This window comes from Corvus brachyrhynchos, unplaced genomic scaffold (assembly GCF_000691975.1).
Source record: "Corvus brachyrhynchos isolate BGI_N302 unplaced genomic scaffold, ASM69197v1 scaffold167, whole genome shotgun sequence".
In the NCBI taxonomy this organism is placed as follows: Eukaryota; Metazoa; Chordata; class Aves; order Passeriformes; family Corvidae; genus Corvus; species Corvus brachyrhynchos.
In genome coordinates this window covers 169,410-192,085 of record NW_008239547.1, presented here as the reverse complement: position 1 = coordinate 192,085, position 22,676 = coordinate 169,410, and the positions used below count along the sequence as shown (strand labels likewise).

The following is a 22,676-nucleotide window of genomic DNA, read 5'->3' as shown; positions in this document are numbered from 1 at the left end:
TTTGGGGGCTAGGAAAAATGACCTACTCTTAAAGGTCATAATATATAAACTTCTACTGAGTTAATCAGCAGTTACAACTCATGGCTATCCTGTACCCTCATCCTGACTCTTCAAGATGATGGACTATCTTCCTGATCTTGCCTGAATCTAGAAGTTGGAATGCTGGAAGGTACTACATTCCACCTGATTGCCTAATAAATAAGAAACCAATGCAGATCTGAAGGGTGCATAATAAGGCATGTATTCTTCCACCATGGACAACTTAAGAGTCTTTAATTGCCAGCCAAGGAAATGGGAAAATCTTGAGAAAGACAACCTGTATTTTCGCTTCATTAGGCACCAGAGACTTGTGTCAGCTGAGGAAAATTTCCACTGATTCCAGTGAATAATGATGATATGTTTTCTGCTTTTTGTCCTTAAGATCATGCCTTTGAAAACTTCATGTTCCTCGGCAGTCATCAGTGCATGTCTTCCTTGGACTGAAGTCCCACCAGAGACAGACTGAAATTGTTTCTCTTAAGTCCACAAATCAGATTACAAAATTGTATCTTATTTCATTGTCCCAATAGAGAAGCACTTTAAAAAAATTACTTAGCTCTTTTCTCTTTATTCCCCTTAACTTTTGTTTGAAGTAATAAAAATTTTGTCTAAACATTAGTTTGAAGTAATAAAATATTTATATATTCTAAGTGAAATAGACCTGTCTTATACCAAAATTTATTATAAATCTGTTCTATTAATATCAACAAATACCAAGGCAGAAAACTGGTATATTAGCTATACTGTCACATCAGGAATTAATTTCAATTTTTATTCTCCACTGTATGGATATGGCAGACTCCTGAGATAAATGGGCAGAGACAGAATACTAAAGCATGATAAACTTTGAGTATTTTCAGTCTAACTGACAGATGATCAATAGAATTTCCATTGGAATAAAACAGATGTGAAAACCACATTCACTTCTTGCTGAAACTTCTCTCCTACACCATTAAATTCAACTAAGTAGTCATAAAAATGTAAAGTGAAATTGTTTTTTAAATTTGCATTTGTAGCATAATGCAGCAAAATTTGTTTGCATTAGGAGGTGGTTTTTTTTCAGAGCATGTTAATTGAGATATTAAACCAGCCATGTATTTAGTGCTGGATAACTCCCCTGTCAAAGGCCTTTACCACACACTTCTAACGAAAGCTGGTGGGTTTGCACCTAAACATTACAAAGCAATTTTTTCTCCTGTTGGTTAATGGTTGACTGAAGTCCTGAAGCAGGAGTATTCAGAGTTCTTTTAAATAGCATCCACTCTGTGTTAATGCAAGAGTTGCTGTAAACATTGTGTCCTTTAAAAAATAATAACTTTTGGTTTCCCTATGATTAAAGAGTTTATGACAATGGAATTGTGTAACTGAAATGTTCAGTGAATATAGAATAGAAGCACTTCTAGTTCCTCTTTCCATTTCCTTGGTGACTAGCTCCTTTTCTGAGTAAAAATGGGATTGTTCCCGTAACTTTATTGTGTGTAGTTCTACCACATCTACCACATCTACTTCCTATACCATTACAGTGTTAATTTTTATCTTTCTTTTACTGATTCCCTATATGCCATTTTAATCACACATCACAGTATGTCTTACATCTGCCGTCCTTTTTATTTTTTTTTTAATTCAGATTTGACCAGATAGCTGTCTTTCAGATAAGAACTATATCAGCTTTTGTACTGATGTTATTATATTCTGGCACATTATTCAAACTTCCTATTACAGTTTGACTTCTTTTACCTCCAGTGCAAACTGAAAAAAAAAAACAACTTCACAGAGCTGTTGTTTTAGAAGTTTTGTGCTGTTGGTTTTATTGCTTTCCTTTTTTGTTCTTTTTAGGCTTTTTTTCTTTTTCACTTGAATGGGTACAGTTAATTTATATTCTTGATTTAATAACAGCAACAGTTGATACTGAAATGGCTTATTAGTTTGATAGAAAATAGCAAAATGTCCACAGAGGTAAATTGATTCTGTGATGAGATGATATTCCTTGCTGAGTGCTTCAGTCTGTTGTGAATATGCTCCTACATAAAGAGTACATGTAGCAAAGCCATAAACAGGGATCTTTATTTGTATGTGGGAGTAAGACAATTCTTTATGAAATTGAAGGCAATGAGAATTAATTAAACTAGCCTGTTTAAAAAGAGAAAAAAACAATTAAAAAGCAGACTCTGTTTGGCTGTCTGCCTACTAACTCACACACAGGCCACACACATCTACTTATTCACAAATGCTAAGTGTTCTGTGATGCTTGGAAACATTCAAAAGCTCCTTCAAAGAGTCTCATCATCAATCTTGCATGCTGTAATGTCCAGGATAATTGAATTTAAACAAATAGCTAATCATAGGTAATCTCACAGTATTTCAGCTATCAACAAATCAAAAAAAGGAATTTATGTTTGTTTTTTACTGCTGCTTTTACTAACTTCATGAAATACAGCCCTTTTTTTTTTGTATCAATAAGTAAATTTATGGCAATTCTCAGAGTATCCATAAACTAGGTGCTAGAGATAAAATTGACATGCAAACCCCATCCTGAAAAAAATTACCAAAAAAAAAAAAAAAAAAAAAAAGAAAAGAAAAAGGGTGGAATGAAGGGCAACATTATCCTTGGACTGGATGTAAAGAGAAGAAGGTGGGAAGTTTACCAGTGGCACAAGTTGCCCCTAGAGGCTGAGCAGTCTTCAGTTATGGACATTTTCAAGACTGAGTAAATTCCTGAGCCACCCAGCATGATCTTGTAGCTGACTCTGCTTGGAGTAAGAGGTTGGACTGGAGACCACCTGAGGCCCTTCCAGCCTAATTGCATTATAATTCCATGGAGTTGTGCTATGATAATCTTTTCCAGTGGAGAAACCAGTGGTATGAACTTTGTGACTGAATTCAATGTCCAAGACTACAAAAATATTCTTGTTCACTTTTAACATAGACTAACTTGTATTCTGTCACTGACTAAAAATTAACATAACCCGTATTTACAAAATCTAACCAACCCCACAGATAGGAGTCTTTCTCAGGTCACTCAAAAAGGAACTGTGCAACGTATTTATTCAGTGAGTCACATGAAGTGAGTTGTCTGGCAAGGGTTCACATCCCTGCTTGGACTGTTGCTAGAGTACTTAACAACCAAAAGTGTACTTGTTAAGGATGCTTGGGGAATAGCAACATGACAGTTTCATGGAAGCATGAGGTATAATTGTTAATGCAGTTAAATACCTTATTTCCAATTTTTTTAAAAAAACACCTTTCACACGTGGTTACATTAATGTTTTTAAAACTATTATTTTAAACCACTAAACATTGGAAACCTTCTCTATTTTATGTTAGAGTGAATTCTGCAAAGAACCGTGCTAGTATTGGGAAGGTTTTATTATGCTAGTCAAATGTGCAATGTTAATTCTTTCATATGTAGTAAAAGGACTTCAAGTGGAACTAAAACTAAAGCAGAATTGTCACTTGATCCTGTCAGGAGAAGATTTATATATAGGTATCACTGCAGAGAAGTTGTGATGAAACATTGTTAACTTAAATTCCTGAGATTTTGGTAATCCTAGACACAAAAAAGCAAATAGTACTAAAGAAAGTATTATTATGCCGTAATGCAGTAGAAGGGTTTTTACCTTTAAGACTCCCGTTTGCCTAGAAGCAAACATCCAGAACCAGAAACGAACTCTACAGACCCCAAGACTAGCTGGGAAGAATTTGGAGGTAGTTATCCTTGCGCTGTCTCCTTCCTTCTGGGCAGATGAGTTTACATACAAAAAACTCTGTCCTTTACCTTAATAAAAAGATAAAAAACATTTAGAGTTCTTCAATACTATTTTATGCTTGAGTTTATAAGCATTTTTATAAACACAGAAACTAATATTTTTTTATCTTTTTACTGCATGCATGTATACCATACCTTGGCTGTATGGAGATCTTTCTTGCTAATGCTTTGTGTATTTAATTGAATTGTAGAATAGTTTGAGTTGGAAGGGCCTTTAAAAATCATCTAGTTCCAACCCCATGCCATGGGCAGGGATGCCACCGACTGCATCAGGCTCCTCAAAACACACCCAGCCTGGCCTTGAACACGTCCAGGGATGGGGCATCTGCAGCTTCTGCACAAATTTTTCCAGTGTCTCACTGCCTTCTGAGTAAAGAATTTCTTTCTAATTTCCTATTTTCTAATCTAGGTCTCTCCCCTTTTGGTATAAAAAGATGTTCCTTGTCCTAGATGTCCCTTGTGCTAAACAGAATCACAGAATAACCTGACTTGGAAGGGACCCACAAGGATCGTTAAAGTCCATCTCCTGACCCTGCACAGGACACCTTAAGAGTCACCATGTGCCTGAGGGCATTGTTCAAATGCTTCTTGAACTCTGTCAGGCTTGGTGCTCTGACCATTTCCTGGGGAGCTGTTCCAGTGCTCAACCACCCTCTGGGTGAAAAACCTTTCCCTAATATCCAACCTAAACCTGATGGACTGATAGATATTTCTAGGTATTACAGGCTGTTGGCAATTTGGGCAAGCGATTCCTCTGTAGCTAATGTGAATATATCTCGCCTGGGTAATTTAAAAGTAAATTACAAATCTGGATAATTTTGTAAACACATTTGCTCTAATTTTGTTTTCCTTTTGCTTGACTTTTTATTAACTATTTTTTTCTTAAAATTGGTGGGTAATTTCACAGAAACAAAGAACTAATTAAGTGACAGAAACTGAAATAGAAAAGCACACAAAATCTCCTCAAAAAGCCAGGGGCTAGCAGTTGTTTTGTTATCGCATTGCATCAAAGTAACAGCAAGAAAGCAAGTCAAACTACTTATTTGCAAGAAACAGCTTGCCTGGAACAGCTGTAATAGTTTCTACCTCTACCTTGTCTGTTCTGTCCCTTTCCAAGAGGAATGCACTTCCAGATTTACAGCCTGCAATACAAAGTCGTAGGAATGTCTGCAGAAACTGTGATTTGTGGTAAATAAGCAGTTCCCTCATGATCAGGTGAGCAGTTCCTGCAGCAGGTGCAGAATAAAAGAAAAGGGAGGATAAATGATTTGGAAAGAAATGGCTACAGCCACCTGTGATAAGGTGCCTCTGTTGATTTTGAAAACAAAATACAAAAAAAAGAGTCAAAACCTGGAGATGATGCTGCTCACAAACCCAAGAGAAAAACAGTAGAAATTGTGATACTTCTAGATTGAATACTAATTATACTTTTCTGATTAGATGGAAATTAAGATAGTGTTTCTAACCATTAAGTCTTCTGGAAAGAAAGCGAACTACTTCTCAAATAGAGATTGGTACATTTGTGATGGAAATTAATATCCTACCCAGATATATTGTGTAATAAAAGAATATCTTATTTAATATTTATGTAATACTGTATATAATTATGCTTACTACATGACACAGATTACTGTAATTGCCTAGCAATACATTTCATTCTCCTGAAAATCAGTAGGCATTCTGGTAGCAGTTTGTCAGAAACATCTTGGGAAGAACTTCTATATTAAGATTTCTGACAAGCCAATGCCAGGGAGGTAAGTTAAATCAAGGTAGGAGTCTTAAGCATTTCACGCACACCCATACACTTTGCTCCTCATCCTGCATATGACTGCATGTTTTTCTAAAATTCATTAGATCATACCACACTCCAGTAAAAGTAGATTATTTAAAAATATTGACAAGAAGAGCCAGTTACAATTTCAGAGAATTCATCTTTTAATGTCAAAAGCTGACATTATGTAGCTGAAATTTGTTATTAGAATAGAATAGAATAGAATAGTATTATTTCAGTTGGAAGAGACCCAAAATGATCATCTAGTCCAACTGGCTTATCAATTTAGGGCTGCCCAAGATAAAGCATGTTGTTAAGGGCATTGTCTGAATGCCTCTTAAACACTGAAAGGCTGGGGGCACCGAACACCTCTAGGAAGCTTCTTCCAGTGTTTGGCTTCCCTATTGGTAAAGAAATGCTTCCTAATATCCAGTCTGAACTGCTCCTGGTGCAGCTTTGAGCCATTCCCATGCATCAGCTGACCACTGAGATGCGCTGTTATCTTGGTACCGATCCACGTTCTTGTAGGTTTTTTGTAAATTCAGTGAATATGTTACTTTTCCAGAAGTGATGTAGTACACATGACAATACCTGGTGTGTGGTCAGTATGAGGACTTGTTTGTGCAGCACTGTTGCTAATACTCCAGTCAAAATCATCAGTAGTGTCTTGTATTAATCCACATACAGTTGTCCACTCTTGATCCTGTATTTCAAAGTTACAGCTTCCAGGAATATTTGTGTAGTAACCTGAAAATACAGCAAAAAGTAACTTATCCTCCCAGCTCTATGTAAAGGTGCTATAATATGCACACTAAACATGGTAGTGGAAAGGGTTCTATATGGCTAACACTGTGATTCCCTGAATTCCATGTATAGACATAAATAATATGTGATAGTTAATAAGGAAAGGAAAAACTAATTCTTCGCTTTAAGAACAGGTATAAACTTTATTACAGATAAATGCCCATGTAACTCTTTAGGACAAACCAATGACTTTGCCAAATTTAGTTCTTATCCAAGGTGAATGGAAAGAATGGCTTCCAGACAATTAGCTAGCAAAACTGGACTGCCCTTTCACAGTGGCATTTTTCATAAGCATGTGTTAGCTTTGTGAACGTTATGTCTGACGGCAGCTTTTGGATGAGAGATATGTTCTAGTGATTAGGACACTCACTGACTAAATTCAGGAGACCTGAGTTAAACTGCTCATTTCTAACTCTGCTTCTGATGCTTCAGGTGACTTTGGAAAGTAATTAATCAACAAAATGATATAAATGGTTTGGTACAGATGAATCAAATAGCACCACAACCTCCTCTGTTGGCTCCAAAACATCTTTTCCTTAGTTATAAAGCAGAGGCAGCTACACAATTGCTGAGTGAGAGTTAGGACAACACTTGTGAGAAGACTTTGGAAAAATGTTCCAAACTATTAAGCATCACAATCAGCCATGCTTTTTAGAAACAGGTCTGACTGTGACTGTTCAGAATGAATTTGAGGATTTAGACTATGTTCCTTGATCTAGAAATATTCTGCAATATTAAAAAACAACTATTTATGTGTCATTGTCTGGGTATAAAGGATATAGATAAAAAGAATAGATTTAATTACCTCCTAGTGGTCTGGTTTGGGATTTTTTCCTGTTGTCTACTTTGATGCTAAAAGAAAAAATTAGGCCATTCTTTATGAAAACAACTTAGCATTATCATAAACCTGCTTATGACCAAGATCTGCACACACACTGTAACCATGTGGACTTTTGTTCTCTGTAAAAAAAAGTGTCCCTTTAGTTAAATGTATAATACAAATATCTTAAAATATGTATAATTTTGATCCAATATAGCTTATTCACTGGATCAAAATCCTGTATACTAGGAGAAGAATTTGCACTGTTCTGCAATGTATGTATCTGTAATGTACTGTACTGCAAGGACTGAAGTGTCTCCCCTGAGCACAGACTGAGGGAGCTGGGACTGTTCAGGCTGGAGGTGAGAATGCTCAGTGGGATTTTGTCAGTGTGTATAGATACTTTCTGGAATGGTTTAAAGAAGAAAAAGACAGACTTTTCTCAGCGGTGCCCAGTGTCAGGACAAGAGGCAATGGACACAAACAGAGGAAGCAATTTTTAAGGTTAAGGAAAAAACTTTTTTTAGCTGTCAGGCTGGTAAAACACTGATATAAATTGCCCAGATAAGTTTTGGAATATCCATTTTTGAAGGTATTCAAACCCTGAGTGGCACAGCCCTGTGCAACCTGTTGCAGTGAATTGCAGTTTGAAGCAGGAGGTTCAACAAGATGATCTCCAGAGGTGCCTTTCCACCTCAACCCTTCTGTGATTTTGCTAGTGCTGGTCAAATGCAGTGAGCATCTGCATGGCACTGTATTACGAACATCACATAAGCCAAATAAAGCCTAACTCCAACAATAAACACCCTCACACACAGGTAGAGCAAAGGGAACCCATTAATTGAAAAACCAAGTACATTTTCTTGTACATCTCTGACAAGATCAAAGTCCAAATCCATTTAGGATTTACATTAGTCATAACAGAATACCTGACTCCAGGATTTTTACCCTAATATATTAACAGTGCATTCAGAAGGTAATTATTAATAAATATTTATGAACAGTATTACTGGGTTAAGAGTCATGTGACCTATCTGCACCTGCTGGGTGTTTTTTTTATGGGTAAGCATACCCTATTTAGAAGCCAACAGAAGAAGATTGCTCCATTTATTGGAAAAAATTGCTTTTATTTCAATAATTTAAGCACTCCTCTAGTTGATTCATCAACACTGAGGTTTGTTATCCGTGTGTATACTTGGCTGCAATTCATGAAAATTGAAACTGCTTTCATGTGTGGTTTTTTCACCTCGGTACTTCCAGCAGCTTACTGAAAGAGAATGAAAATTTTCCAGGATTGCCTGACTGGACTGCATGAAACACAGAGTAAGTAATTTCCACAAGTTTATTAAAAAAAAGTCCACCAGCCTATGTGGACGCAGTTCATTTCATCCAGGTTCTGTTGTAAATCCTGCATACAGGAATTGCTCCTGAGTAGATTATGGTCCATTTACTTCTTTGGAGTTACATTAAAGAAAAAAGTTACTGCATAAAACTGCAGTAGAATGTGAAATAAGCTCAGACCTTGAGCTCAGTGCAAAGGAGAAAACTTCAGACAAATGTGGCCATAACCACTTGTGATGGGACAGGTTAGGCCGTGAAGGGATTTCTCTGTGCCTGCTCTGCTTTCTTTTCTGATTAAGCAGCTCCTGTTGCCTTTTCATTAAAAAAATCAGGTTTCCATATCTAGAAGGCATTATGTGCCCTTTAATGTTGTTTATTCCCATCTATAAGATATATGCTCAGGAAAAAAGTGTGTTTATCTAAATATAAGGCATCAATTGTTTGAACTAAAATAGAGCAGACAGGGAAATATTATACCTGAGGCTTATCTGAGTATTCTGAATGCCAGATTACTGTATCTCTGCATTACACTTTGGTAGCGGCAGCAAGACTAAAGACTGAAGAAATTATTTTGATATATCTACAGCCTTTCCATCTACAATAAAAAGATATCTCAGTCTATTTTTTTAAAAGTGAATATCAGCAATTATTTTTTTTCTCCCCTTGGAAAAGCTTTTCTTCAGTATAGCAAACACTGAGTTGCTTTACTGTGATTCAAGATCATTTATGGCCTGAAATGTTCCCATCTGTTATCTGACTAAAAAAAGAGTCCTTCCAGAAAACACACAACAACACCCTCCCCCAATGAAGCTACTATATCCTCTAACAATATTTAGAGAATAAATCAAGTGCCTCCATAGTTTTCTGAGTATCTTTACTGAACAGTTCACTTTGGACAGTAATTCAAATTTACTGTGTGCCTGTTAGGTCTGGAAAATGTTACAAAGGTGAGTTTATAGAGTATTTTGCTGAACTTACTTTGCCTAATTCCTGAAAAAGTATTAATACTTTGTAAAAGAAATACAGATTAGCTGTTTAAAATCTATCTTGCAGTCTAATTTTAAAAACCTAGTATTTTAACTTCTCATCCAATGTAAATCCATTTCCATGAATATGATTCACAAAGTTCACTGCAACACAAAGTACCACAAGAGGCAGAAATCAGAAATACTGACACTACCTTCAGCTTTTGTACTTCAGAACTGTTATTTACTTTTATGAAAGGGAGAAACTCCAAGTTAAATCTCCTATAGTGATATCTTAGCATCTCTCTCAGCAAGTATGTAAGTCTGATGTTTGGCTAAAACATTTTAATGTGCATCATCCAGTAAAGGGTCATTAGTTTTGTAATCCTGTTCAGTCAAGCCTCTAGCAACCCCATGCTAGAAAAAATGCCTTTGATTTTCAAGGGATCAAAAAATATTGGCTTAGTTCAATGAAGTACTTTTACTTCCACAAAGGATGAAGGCTGAATTGATGTTGTGATACATTTACTCTCTCTATCAAGTTTACTTTTGGGCATACCTACATCATGGAAGAATTTGACCCTCTGCTCAAAGATTAACAATTAGACTGATTACTGAACTGTATATATGGACTATGTAATCTTCCAACTCCAATGTCCGGTCCAGACAGTAACTGTAAGCAAACAAAGACATGGAGCAGGAACAAGGGCACAATGTTTTACTGCTTCTGAGTTTTAGAATTGGAAAGCCTGTTAACTTGATCCAGATTTTAAAATGGAGCTGTGTTCTTCCATCTCAATCAGCCGCAGTGAAGAATGCCTACAGACAAATTTTGTCTCAATATTCACTAGGACTTAGGAAAACATAAACAGACTTGATTTTTTCCAACTGTTCTGTAATAGAGAAGTGACAACAAAATATTTTCACAGCTTGCAGTAGAAGCAAGAACAAACAATGAAACTGTATTCACTCTACTCAGATCACAAAGACAGAATTCATTTGAAAGACAAGCTTATTTTTAAATATTCACCTTTCTATGGCAGAATCATGCCTAAATGTTATTGTACACAAGTTTGCTTGCTTAGCTTTTCCACTCAACATTGATATTTCCTTTCAACATGTTTTCACATTAATAAATGAGTTTACATTTGTTCTCAGAGTTAATTTGTATTGTAACTCATTGATTTAATTCCTCAAGTATGTTTTTAATCCTTAAGCTTGTTCTGGCCTTGGTATGGGTTTTTTTTCTTTCAGTATTTAACCTTTGGTTTTAGCAAGCTACATTTTTGCAACTAAATCACACTTAAATACTTTTTGCAGCAAGTATCTCTGAGGATATAAAGATGTCAGGCCTTCCAAGCTGTGGAGAAGGCCACCTGCTTGTGATCATCTTCTGAGTGAATCATCTGTGTGAACTCACCTAAACTATGCTACAGAATTTAAAGTTATAATTTTAACTGAAGATTACATTAATACACAAAGAGATACTTACTGCAGTCAGCTTCATCTGATAGGTCTTCACAGTCTGGTTTATAGTCGCAGATGAACTGAGACTCTATGCAATTCCCATTCCCACACACAAAATCAGTGAGGGCAGGGCATTCCCTGGGATTCTCTCCAACTGAAACCAACAAGACATTTAAATCAATTATTGTAATAAAACCAAAGGATGCTCTTTTTAATTTGTTTAGCCATTATACATCATGGTGTTAGGGTTTTACTGCTTCCAACAGATGTTATTTGGTCTCACTCTTTCAATGTTGCATTATATGTTTCTAGACTACTCTATTTGCCTTGCCCAAAGCTTCAAAGGTAGAATGGTTTGGCTGGAAGAAAAGTCAGTTCAGCATCAACATAACAGTTTGCCTGGTATATTTGTTGTGGACATTCCATAAAAAAGAGGTTCTGTGAGCTGTTGAAAAGTAGACAGGCAAAAGGCTTTATTCTGCTCACAATTAGAATACATTTTTTTGAAAATAACATTTTAGCTGAGAAAAATCACTGTTATACGCATTTGCATAATACATAAACTCTTAAAGCCTTTCTAAGACATTTAACTTTTTTTTTAAGAGTTTAGACAAATTGTTGCTCTGATTGTGTGAACCGCCCATGTAGGAACCCAGAGTGCTGAGAATATTTCTCTGCCTGTTTTTAAGGGTTCTTACCCCCCCTGAAAAACACTGCTTTAGCCTCCAACCTTGGAAAAAATTACCAACGGTCAGACAAGAACTAGAAAATACAGTGGCATGAATTAGGTGATAGACTACTGTGTAAGATTGTCACAGGGTGAAAAATTTAGAGGTCTTGGGCTTCTCTTGGTAGTAAATAGATAAGAGTAAAAAATATCAAAATGGAGGATTGTTGTTGTTCTCTAAACCTCCTTCTCCTTCTTCTACTACTCCATGTTCCGCAGTAAAAGTAGTTTGGAATGACTGGAAAGAAAATTCCGCAGTTCCTAGTCGTGTTACTGAATAATTGGTAGGAAAGTGAAAATAATGTACGTTTTTAGTAACTATTGGTTAAAATATCTTTAAAAGGCTGTTTAAATCTTGATAGAGAGGCCTCACTCCTGCTTTCTGTGCTCTATGCTGTACCTGGGTCATGCTAGTGGCTCTGTTCTTCTGATAAGACTTAATAAACAACTATCTGGAAGCACTGAAACTCAAGGAAAAGTCTCGGTTTATCTTTGAAATTCCTTGCAAGGACTTTCAGCAAATTCTCTCCCATCCGGAGTGACTTGATTTACGGCGCGGTTCAGTGTCATGCCCAGAAATTTCTCTTATGGTATTTAATATACAAATCTGTTTTACAACAATTTGTGTTCGTCTCTGAAGGTGAGTGAAAATGATCTCATAAAATGAGAGTAACTTAGTAACTTGCACATAAAACATTAGGTTCAAATCCTAAGAGTGCTGAGATTCAGCCATCCCTGGACTGTAAGACTATAAAGGAACTTATGTAAGTTATTTTTTAGTTCAGTGCACTGTGTGTATAATTTCAGCTAACACTAATTGAAGCAGTTCTGATAGCCCCAAATGCAACACTTCAAAAGCACTCTGGTAACCTTAGATTGCCTTTCAGTCTAGAGCTTCAAGTTCTGCAAAAAGGCATTTAGGAGAATTTATTTTTACTGTATTCATTGTAATGTGTTTCATTTTTTCCTTCAAACATGACTAAAATGTGTCATATTGTTAAACACAGGCTGATCAGAACACCATGATATTTACCTTTGTGCAGGCCCATATTTCCAGAGGAATTATTATTGTTTTCAGGGTATTAATCTCTTTAAACAGTGGTACTTACTGAATTTTACAGGCTGAGGAACTGCATTCTCATTGATGCAGAATAGGAAAAGAGAACTAAACTTTTGGTTTAGTTTCAACATGCAATCAAACTAATATTAAATAGAGTGAAAATACAGAATTAAAATGTAATCCAAATATTTTAAATGGATAGTACAAAAGAGAAAAAAATCAGTGCTAATGTTGGTTACTTGCAGGACCTTAAGACTTAAATTTTCAGCTTTGAAATACAGAAGACCCTGTGCACTCACACACACACACGCACAAAATCTGTTTCCAAATTGGTATCTGTCTCATTATTTTAATTTTTAATTTTTCACTGTCAGTTTGATCTGATTAGTGTCAGGGGATCCACACCATGAACAGCTTGTCATGAATTAGATACATGAAGAGCTGTGGCTAATTTTTACAGAGAATCCATGTGGCAGAGAGCCCTTAGCAGAGGAGCAGATTCCTGAGAAAAAAATTGACCTAGGCATTTGTGATGGTTAAGGCAGTTTTCACACCTCTCCAAAATGATGTGATAAAACCTGATTGAAGATACCACTAAAAATTCATTAATATGGCTTATCCTAAATTCCAGAAAGCCACCTAATAGCTGATGTTGGCAGGGCCCTCTCAAGTCCTCTCTAGTCCAAGCCACTGCTTCAGCCACCTCTAGTAGAGCAGGTTGTGCAGTATCATGTCCACTTGGGTTTTGGATATATCAATAAATGGAGACTCAACAACCTCTTTGCACAACCATTTCTTGTGTTGGGTGACCCTCACAGTAAAGTGGTTTATTGTGTTCACTTGAAATTTCCTGGTTTTTGAATTTGTGCCCCTTGCCTTCTGTCAGTAGGCACTTTTGAGAAGAGTCTAAAACCCTTATGTTCACTCCCTCCTTTGCACTGGAAATGATGCACAGGAAAATTAAACAACTTCTTTAAGTCATTCAGTGGCTTAAATAATGACATAAATTAGGAAATCGCAGAGCCATTAGCAGAGAGTAAGTTTCACATCTTATTTCACTGCATACGAAAGGGGTACGTTATCACCATACAGGAGAGTGACTTTTGAAAATCTGTGGCTTTGTGACTGATCATATTCCATACGATTACCTACACAGAGCAACATCATGTTATGTTATGTTACTCTATCATTTATATTTAGGACTTAATTACAGTTATTGGGTTTTTTTTAAAAAACAAGCAACTATATAATACTTCAAACATACCATAAACCAGCATTTAATAATATTATTAATCTCTTTGGTTATCCTAAAATAAAACCTGTGATTCTTTTATCTCAAGAGGTGTGAATGTCATGAAGTCCAAACACTATTTATGTATCTATGAATTTTATCCTTTTGGAGTAAGACCTTGTTTACATGTAATTTTAGGGATACCAGATTAAATTTATGATAATGATGGAGTTTCTGCCACAGTCTTTGACAGAGAGAAATAAAATCCCTCTTCAAATTATCAGACTGTAATTAGCACAGTGTAACCAAATGTTCTAAACTCTATTTGGAATTATGGCATAAAAAATCAACTTTCCATAGTACACTCATTCTGGCCAAAACTCCTACACCAGCTAAAAAATAAATCGAAACAAGAAATACAGTGCAGTTTAACCATAAAACGCAACTTCAGTGTCAGCAAACCCAAAGACAAGTTCACACAGAAGTTGCAGCTTAGAAGTTTCATTTTTACAAGACATTCTTCAAATATAATATAAAAAAAATCAATTTAATCAGAAAAAAATATACTGAAGAACATATGGGAAAATATGTTAGAAACTGCTTTGAATAAGAAAAAAAGAGAGGACATTTAAACATTATGTTTTGCTCTTTCTTCTCCTCCAGTTACTCATTCCAAAAATCTGTGGGATCTGAATACTATATAGATATGCTGCAGGTCAAAAAACAACAATCCGTTCCTTTCCCAGAAAAAAAAAAAATCATTATAGGCAGCAGAAAAGTCAACCCAAACCAAAATAAAAGAATACAGAATATAAAATACAAACACAGATAAGAATTGAATGGCTTATGATAACAACCAGCCTTCAGATCAGCATAGAAATACGTAGATTAATAAGAATCAGTAGACCAATTAAACCATTTCTTTTCTCATAGGTCAAAGTTATCTGGCAGCAGCACATATCCTTATAAATCAATTTCTTCCCTTACATTAAATACTTGGGGATTTAATTCTTTTAAGTTAAAAAAACCCAACCCAACAAACTGTATTTGTGGTACAGAAAAATTATAACATTTCATTATGCCTATTTACTTGGTTTCCCCTCAGTACTGCAGCTTTTCCAAAAAGCCAGGACACCACAAGAAACTAGTGCAAGACATATTTTAGATGAAGTAGTAACTAATGACTTCGTGTTATGCAAATCCCTTCACCAAATGAAATGGCAGTACTTGAAAAGGAAAAAGCATATACAGGATATCACTTTTCAATTAAGTACAACTTTGTAGTGATGCAGCAAAGAGCCATGTAATCTTCTAAGTAGTTTTAAGAAGCCAATAGAACTGGCTTGGCTTCTGGATCACTAAATGGTATGAAATAAGGATATTAAGGATGGTTTCTGCAGAACTTTCATTTACATACACTTGCTTTCCTTTCTACATATTTTGTTTTGGACAATGCAATTCTCAGAATACCAGCAAAGATAAGATCTTCCCTAACAAGGAAACCTGTGTGTGTTTGTATACATGTAGAAAGCATGCAAGACACAGATGCTCATCATGCATACCACAAATAAACTGTGACTCTGTTGTGGATACAGCACAAGCTAGAGCTTTATTTATTTTATACCCATCTCCAGTATATGTTATCTATGGAAGACTAACCCATATAATAGACATAGAATTTATAGACACAACAAGATTCATTTGGAGAGAGCTGATAAATAAAACATTATTAACCAAGACTTTTTTTTTTTTTTTAATTACCAGGAAAGGACTGACTATGAAAGAAGTCACAAAACCAGTCTTCTTTCCTTTAAGTTTGCTACTAGAGGACAGCAACAGGTCACTGACTATTTCTCTGACTCTCTGAGTACAAGAGCTTACTTGTACCAATGCTCTGTAAGATTAAATATTCCTGTGATATCCATTACATCTAAAATCACAGAAAGAACCAGACAACTCAAATATCAGTCCGAAGCTATAGATCTGTATCGTCTGAAACAAAATGGATAAGGCCAAAAATATTTAAGTTTCATAGATAGCACTAAATATCATAGATTTGGTGACACAGAGTGAATGTTTAAAATACTTACTAAAGAAGTGATTGATCACACAGGAAGAGATGCTGTAGTATTACAACACTAAAGACATAGGTTGTCAGAGGCTGTGTTTGGCCAACGCTTTGTGCTTTTGAAAGGCATAGGGTGACAAAATGATTATGGTTCCTAAAGGCTGCAGTGAATAAGACCTTGAGCTGTTTTGGAAGGCAAGGTGTACCTCAAGGTCAAGTGCACTGAGCTGCTGTTTAGCAAGAGACTCATCTCTGTTCTCCAAGAGGAACACACGTGCTCACTCCATGCATGTACAGCACCACCATGTCAGCAGTGTGAAATGAAACATAAAATGCATATTCAAAGGAAATTAGACTTTTTTCCCACTATTTGTCTTTTTAGAAATTACAGTCCTTCCTGAGTAGAAATGTTTTCAAATTAATGTTGAAAATTCACCTCTTTCTATTTTTTGTTGTTTAAATCGTTTTGCTTAGTGGAAGTACTTATCCCACTTCTCTCCCCTCTTTCACAGTACTTGAGCTATAAAAAAAATAATTAAAATATCTTGTTGAAAATATTATTCAATTAAAGGAAATTTAATTTGCAAGTTTCACCCTTTGTTTAAATTGGAATTTGTGAAATACACAGTCTTGGAAGGTTTCATTACTCAACTGTACTCTGAGATTCAGAAATTATGAAATACAATTTTCATCAAGCTTTTTCTTGCTTACCTAAATTGTTCAGTACTCTTTTCTGCATGACTTTTTATAGAACACTAGAATTGTATTAGCAAACCCATCAATAACGATTGTCTCCATGGATGACCTTGGAAATCTATTGCAAAGAAAACTAGATGAAAAGTTTCTACTCAAGCAAGCTAGATATAATTTCAAATAAGGTTCTTTTATAATTCTAAAACCATAGAGAATTCTCCTCATGGAATCTATCACTCAAAAGGCCATATTTAATTCAAAGATATGTTTTGACTCCAAGATAAACACTAGATCTAACAAATTATATTGACTCTCAGGAGAGACTCTGACCTGTAGATACAAAATTCTGCCAAAGCACTTCCCAAAGCTGTTCAAAGCAAGCAGTACTGTGCTTAAGGCCCCCAGATAACCTGGAAGAATAAAAAAATTATTCATAGTTCTGGAAATGTAGAATTGGCTCTGGCTCAAGCAATACAAAAGATAAGAAAATTGTCTTTAACTTCCAGTGCTGATATCATGGAGTATATAAATCCACAGGAGACAAGGACAGAAGCTTTTATATTTGATAAAGACTGAGAGACCAGCTTTGGCTTAGAGCATATCAGCAGGATAAGGATCTCGTACTCATAGCACTCATACAGGGATCTACCATAGTTTGCTTAATACCAAAGGAGACATGAGGGAGAAGCACTGAGGGCTGAGCAATGAATGAGGGTCTGGCTGTTTTAGGCTCTATCTCTTTGGAATCTGCAGGTGGTAAAAGAAAGGGAGAAGAGGACATAAGGTAAAAAATTATGACATGCTTTTGCAGAAAATTCTATTTCCCAGTAATTAGGAACGTGTTCAACCAGATAAAAGTATCTCCTGAAACAATTTGACATGTGATCTCTACTTCTCGGTCCTTTTCCCCCTCCCTGTCTCTCCTCTATGCTAATTCCAGTGTAGACTTAGATTGTACCTCAGAAAGTTCAGATGAATAGATTATTCTTGGAGCTTTTCAATGATATTTACACTACAAAGTGACTGTCAAACTGTTGCTTCCACTGTGATGCAGAATCAATCAAAGCCACTCAATCACAGCACTCTCCAGTTATCACAGATATCTTAGAAGCATCTCATATGAATATTTTATTTTTATTTTGTCCTTATGTGGTCCACAGGGGTTGTTGTGACAGACCAATGGAATAGAGCACACAGAGCAATCTGCAATTATCTGCAACAAGGAGACACTTCCTCAGCTGAGTGCTCTCCCTGTCTCCGCAGAATTGCTGTTAGATGTGAAATTCATCTTGGATGTCACCTTTCACCAAGGTGTATGATGGGTTTTATGCAGTTTGGCTGTACTGGACGGGTGCCTACCTTCTAGAGTAATTTGATATGAAAATGACCTTGGGCTGGGACAGTGGTCATTATTCTAGTACCATCTTTACAGACAAAGATTATAAGGTTAGAAAAAAGATATAAGGTCCATTCACCTCTACCCTGTATATTTTACTAGCCATAAAAAGCCTTCTCCTGTGGCTCATTTGAAATAGGTGGAGTCAAGAAATCTACCACTGAATAGAAGAGTAAACAAAACGTGACGTAAATGTCAAAATGATGAGATTTTAATTTTGTGCTGAAAACACCGGTTTACAGCCATATGCTAGCAAATCAAATTATCTTTGGAGTCAGCAAATCTTCTTCAACAGTTTCCCATGAGATAAACAGAAACTTAAAATGGCGCTGAGGTCTCTTCATGAAAAATGAGGTAAAAGTTATTAATTGTTTCTCATATTCAAAATCTGTGGCAAATGCTCTCGTGCATATTCCTAATACATCTCTGAGAGTTGCAAAAAGATGGGGAACAAATATTTTGGTTAAGCTCATACATTTTTTTACATAAGCAGAAACAGAAATCCTAGTTTACAGGTATGTCAATGACTTCTAAACAGTGCAGTAAAACCTACACAATTCTGTGGTTTTCAAGCTGGTGCCATATTTCCCTTTATTCCATTTTTAAAATTTTTTTCAAGAAGGTTGTCAAATGCAATTCATTCCCTGAATCCAGACCGTATCATATTTGCCCCTTTTGTAAAAATTAATTTATATTTTTCAAACATTTCTAGAAAGTCTTAATATTCAAAGCTGTTCAAGCATTCTGACTTGTGCAAGAATTCACATCTTCACCCAGTGTAACTGGCAGCCCTGGCAAGCTGGGATGAGGGAGCCTGTATTTCCTCCTCATCTGTCCTGAGCGCGTTGCCTTCCCCACTAAGTCCTTCCTACAAGGGCATTGGGGATGCCCTCTGAAAGGCAGCTATGGCTGATCTTCACATTGCCAAAAGGGAGATTATTTCTTGTCTAGAACCAAATTGTGCACATCTGTACCCTCTGCTGGTGTATCTGAGTTCAGTAAAATTTTCCCTCAAATTATAAAGTACATTCATGTTAATGTATGTTACACTAAGCCAAATTAAGATAAAGCTACCAAAATTTCTAGACTTCTCAAAATGAGCTTTTTTTCTCTGTAATGAAGGAGATTCAATACGTAGCAGAAAATTTTCAATTGACAGCTCATGATGAAATTGAAGAATAATTTCCTTCTAAAGGCAAAATCCAAATATTAGACTAACAATTAAGAATTTTACTATTCATTTCAGCACATTTACTGAGATGTTTTAGACAGGTCATGTGATCCCAGTGCTCCATGTCAGAATACCGTGACACTGACCTATTTACAAAAACAAGTGAAAGACATTGTGAATCATTAAAATATTTGAAGGGGGGAAGAAAAGAAAATTAAAAAACTGGACATACATTCTGTCTGAACGCCAGTGAATATCTTTAGTAACTAATTTAGGTCTGGCAGCTTTCTCTGTCTGAACTCCCTTCCCTCTTAATTCAGGGCCAGATTTGTACTGAATACTTCTATTATAAGAGTTTGAACTTCTCTCAAGTGTTTGAGAAGAAGGGACTAAATTCTCCATTAAACATAAAGCTTTGTGTGATACATAGCTGAGGATTCAAAGGAAACACTGGCTTGTTTGAAAAATAAAAAAAAGCTGGCCTACGTACACAAACACTGGGATGTTTTAGTTATTGTCTCTCTGATCTGCAAAGCTAGGATGGAATTCTAATGAGAAAGGATTTTTCTGTTGAGACTTTCAAAGCTTCTTGTTTATGAGAGCATGGAAGCAAAGTTGTTCAAAGGATTTCAGTACCTTCACCTATGGTCTTTGCCATAAACAGTAGGTGAGGAGGAATACAAATATATGAGGAGAAAGGGAAAGAAAAAGTTTACCGCAAGGAAATCAAGCTTTTTTATATTTTAAGGAAAATATCTGTTCTGCTCAATTTGGTGAAGAAATTTCCTATTAATAGATTGTGGAATTTTTACTTTTCTTTCTTTTAAAAACTAAATATAATTGTAATTCCACTATCCTATTTACCTTAAAGAAGAAAAGGTTGTGGAGTCTGATCCCAGTCAACTGACAAAAATCACTGGAGCTGTAATGGTTCTTTCTTATTCCAGGACTTCTATGGTACTGAATTCCCAGGCTATGAAAAATTATATAAATCAACTAAATAACAAAATATTCTAGAAATTTCTGTCAAATTAATTCAGAGTTACGATTCTCTTATTTTATTTTACCTTTCCTTGTTAGTTTTTGAGGTGGTGCCCTGGGATGCCAGTATATATGATGTGACTGAATCATGTTCATGTCCATGCTTGCTGCTGTGTATCTGGGAGTACAAAATTCCTTTTCTTTAAAATTACAGATGCACAAAATTCAGACTTCTGTCAAGAGCATGTCTGACAAGTTGTGCTCTTGATTCACTCTTATATGACAGTGAGCCATGAGCTGGGAAAGCAAATCAATAATGTTTGAAGTGCTCTTTAATGATAGCAGACCACATTATCATGAAGTTAAATGTCATAAGTGTCAAAAAAAATTATCATTAGAGTTTATTCTGTATGACCATCATAGGTATTTTACCTTTTTATTAAGGTGAAAATTGAGACATTTTTTTCCAGCCTGCAAATAACCTCATGCATGGTCAAAGTCAATTATTAAAAAGCACAAGAAAAGATGACAGTAAACTCCATTCAGGTTACATAGTTTCAGTAAAGTTGTATAAAGAATTATTGTACAAGAAGGTGAAAAAAATAACAATACATCAGTTAATTTAATATTAAGAACAATTTTTTCCAGCTGTGATGTGACTTCACTATTTTTCAGATTTTTTATTTTAACCTGTAAAATAAAATGTATCAGATTTGAAATTTAATTTATTTTTATTATCAGAACATAGCTTACCCTCTCAAAACCAACTGATAAGACTCTTTTATATCTTTGTTTTTCTCCATCTTTGACAATATTTCCTAGAGCTCATATTTCCAACAAACCCACAGTTGTTTCTTGTCCTTCATTTTCATAGAAATTAGTGAGACCTGAGGAAAATGAGCCTTGGAGGAAGGGGCCCCAGAAGCCCAGATCATACTAAATAGAGTAATTTGTAGTATTCTACTGATATAGAAGCTGTCGACAAATTAATTTTTAAAAGGAAATACTGAAAAGATTCTCTGTGATCAGTTGAAAATCCTCATATAAAAGGAGCTATGTAAATCACAGCTATGTAAGTGAAGATCAAAGAATCCACCTCAGTGCAGATACTCTTATGATGTGTACAGCCTATAAAACACTGTATGGAAGCAAGCTGAAGGAAAATACATGTAAAATAAAAAAAGTATTTAGGTATATTAAGCAGTGATACAACCATTGAATATTACTGTACTGCAGAAAGCAGATCTAATATTCACATATCAAAAATATCGCATGGGCTGCCTGTCTCTTCCTTTTTGCTGACTCGAGTGCATAATTTCTGCAAAGAGGCAATTATTTTGTTGTGCTGACTGTAAACCATATTCCAGGAATACCATTCAGTAGCTTCCAAAAGGACAGTCTGTGAGGAGGAGGCTATCCCAAAATATTTGAAAGCTCCAGAATTGCTCTTACACTGTTTTTCACCACTAAATGCTGTCTGCTGAGAAGCAGCTAAATATTCCGTTTTTTCCCTGTGCAATTTAAGGCATTCTCATTTCAAATCCATTCTGTTTATTTTAAACCTGTTTTCAAGTTTTAATTATTTTCAATCTCCCGTTTTTTTCTGTGCATGGTATATTCCACTGATTATGTAATTAAAACATCCAGGATACCCATAATATATAAGATTTTAGTTCAGCAAAATAAGATCAAGTAGAAAACACAAATATGGCCTCAGTTGTCCTAGAGGACCCTTGTAGTGTGTCTAGCCCAGCAATTCTACATCTACCAACACAGTACATGGGTAAGTGCTGTAAATCAAGTAATTTTGTTGGTAAGAAGCCCCTGTTCCCCATCTTTGTATGCTACTCTTTTTTTTGAGTTTGGCCACAGTGAGATTGTGTTTGCTGACTTTTAGCTTTGTTACAACAGACACAATAAAACTGTGAACCCTGTGCTGCAAAAAATGCGATCTACATGACATGCTTTCTCTATCCTGAATGCCCCAGGCTTGGTGGGAAATGTTATTTTTGAAAAACTGGCAAAAAGTATTTTGCTTGTTTGTTCTACAAAGGTAAAGAATCAATAACAACAAGAATGAGAAAGGTCAGACCAAGCTCCTTCATGTCATCATGCCAAAAGGAAGGTCAGCATTCCAAAAGTGTTGAGAACATTAAGCAAGCAGGCATCAACTTGTGGAGTAGAAGGCAAAAAAATCATATACAGAGCTGATGTGAAAGGCGCTAAATGATCCCCTTTTAATTTTGGTTTGAGCCTAAGTATTCTCCTACAGATAAGAAAATCAGGGGGTAGAGGTGGGGTGAGGTGTGGTGGGTATGAGCTGTTTTTTGAGGTTTTGTTTGTTTGTTTTGCTTTTTTTACAAACATGCATGAAGA

General features: G+C 35.7%; 1 protein-coding gene across 1 annotated transcript in view; it reads right to left on the bottom strand.

Annotated features, from left to right (window-relative positions):
• MALRD1 (MAM and LDL receptor class A domain containing 1) overlaps positions 1 to 22,676 on the bottom strand; it is a 238,264-nt gene that overhangs the window by 70,871 nt on the left and 144,717 nt on the right. The window contains exons 30-32 of the mRNA XM_017741406.1: positions 10,999 to 11,127; positions 6,168 to 6,323; positions 3,657 to 3,814 (exon numbers count right to left, since the gene is read on the bottom strand). Coding sequence (XP_017596895.1) covers positions 3,657 to 3,814; positions 6,168 to 6,323; positions 10,999 to 11,127 — 443 coding nt within the window. The remainder of the gene's footprint in view (positions 1 to 3,656; positions 3,815 to 6,167; positions 6,324 to 10,998; positions 11,128 to 22,676) is intronic.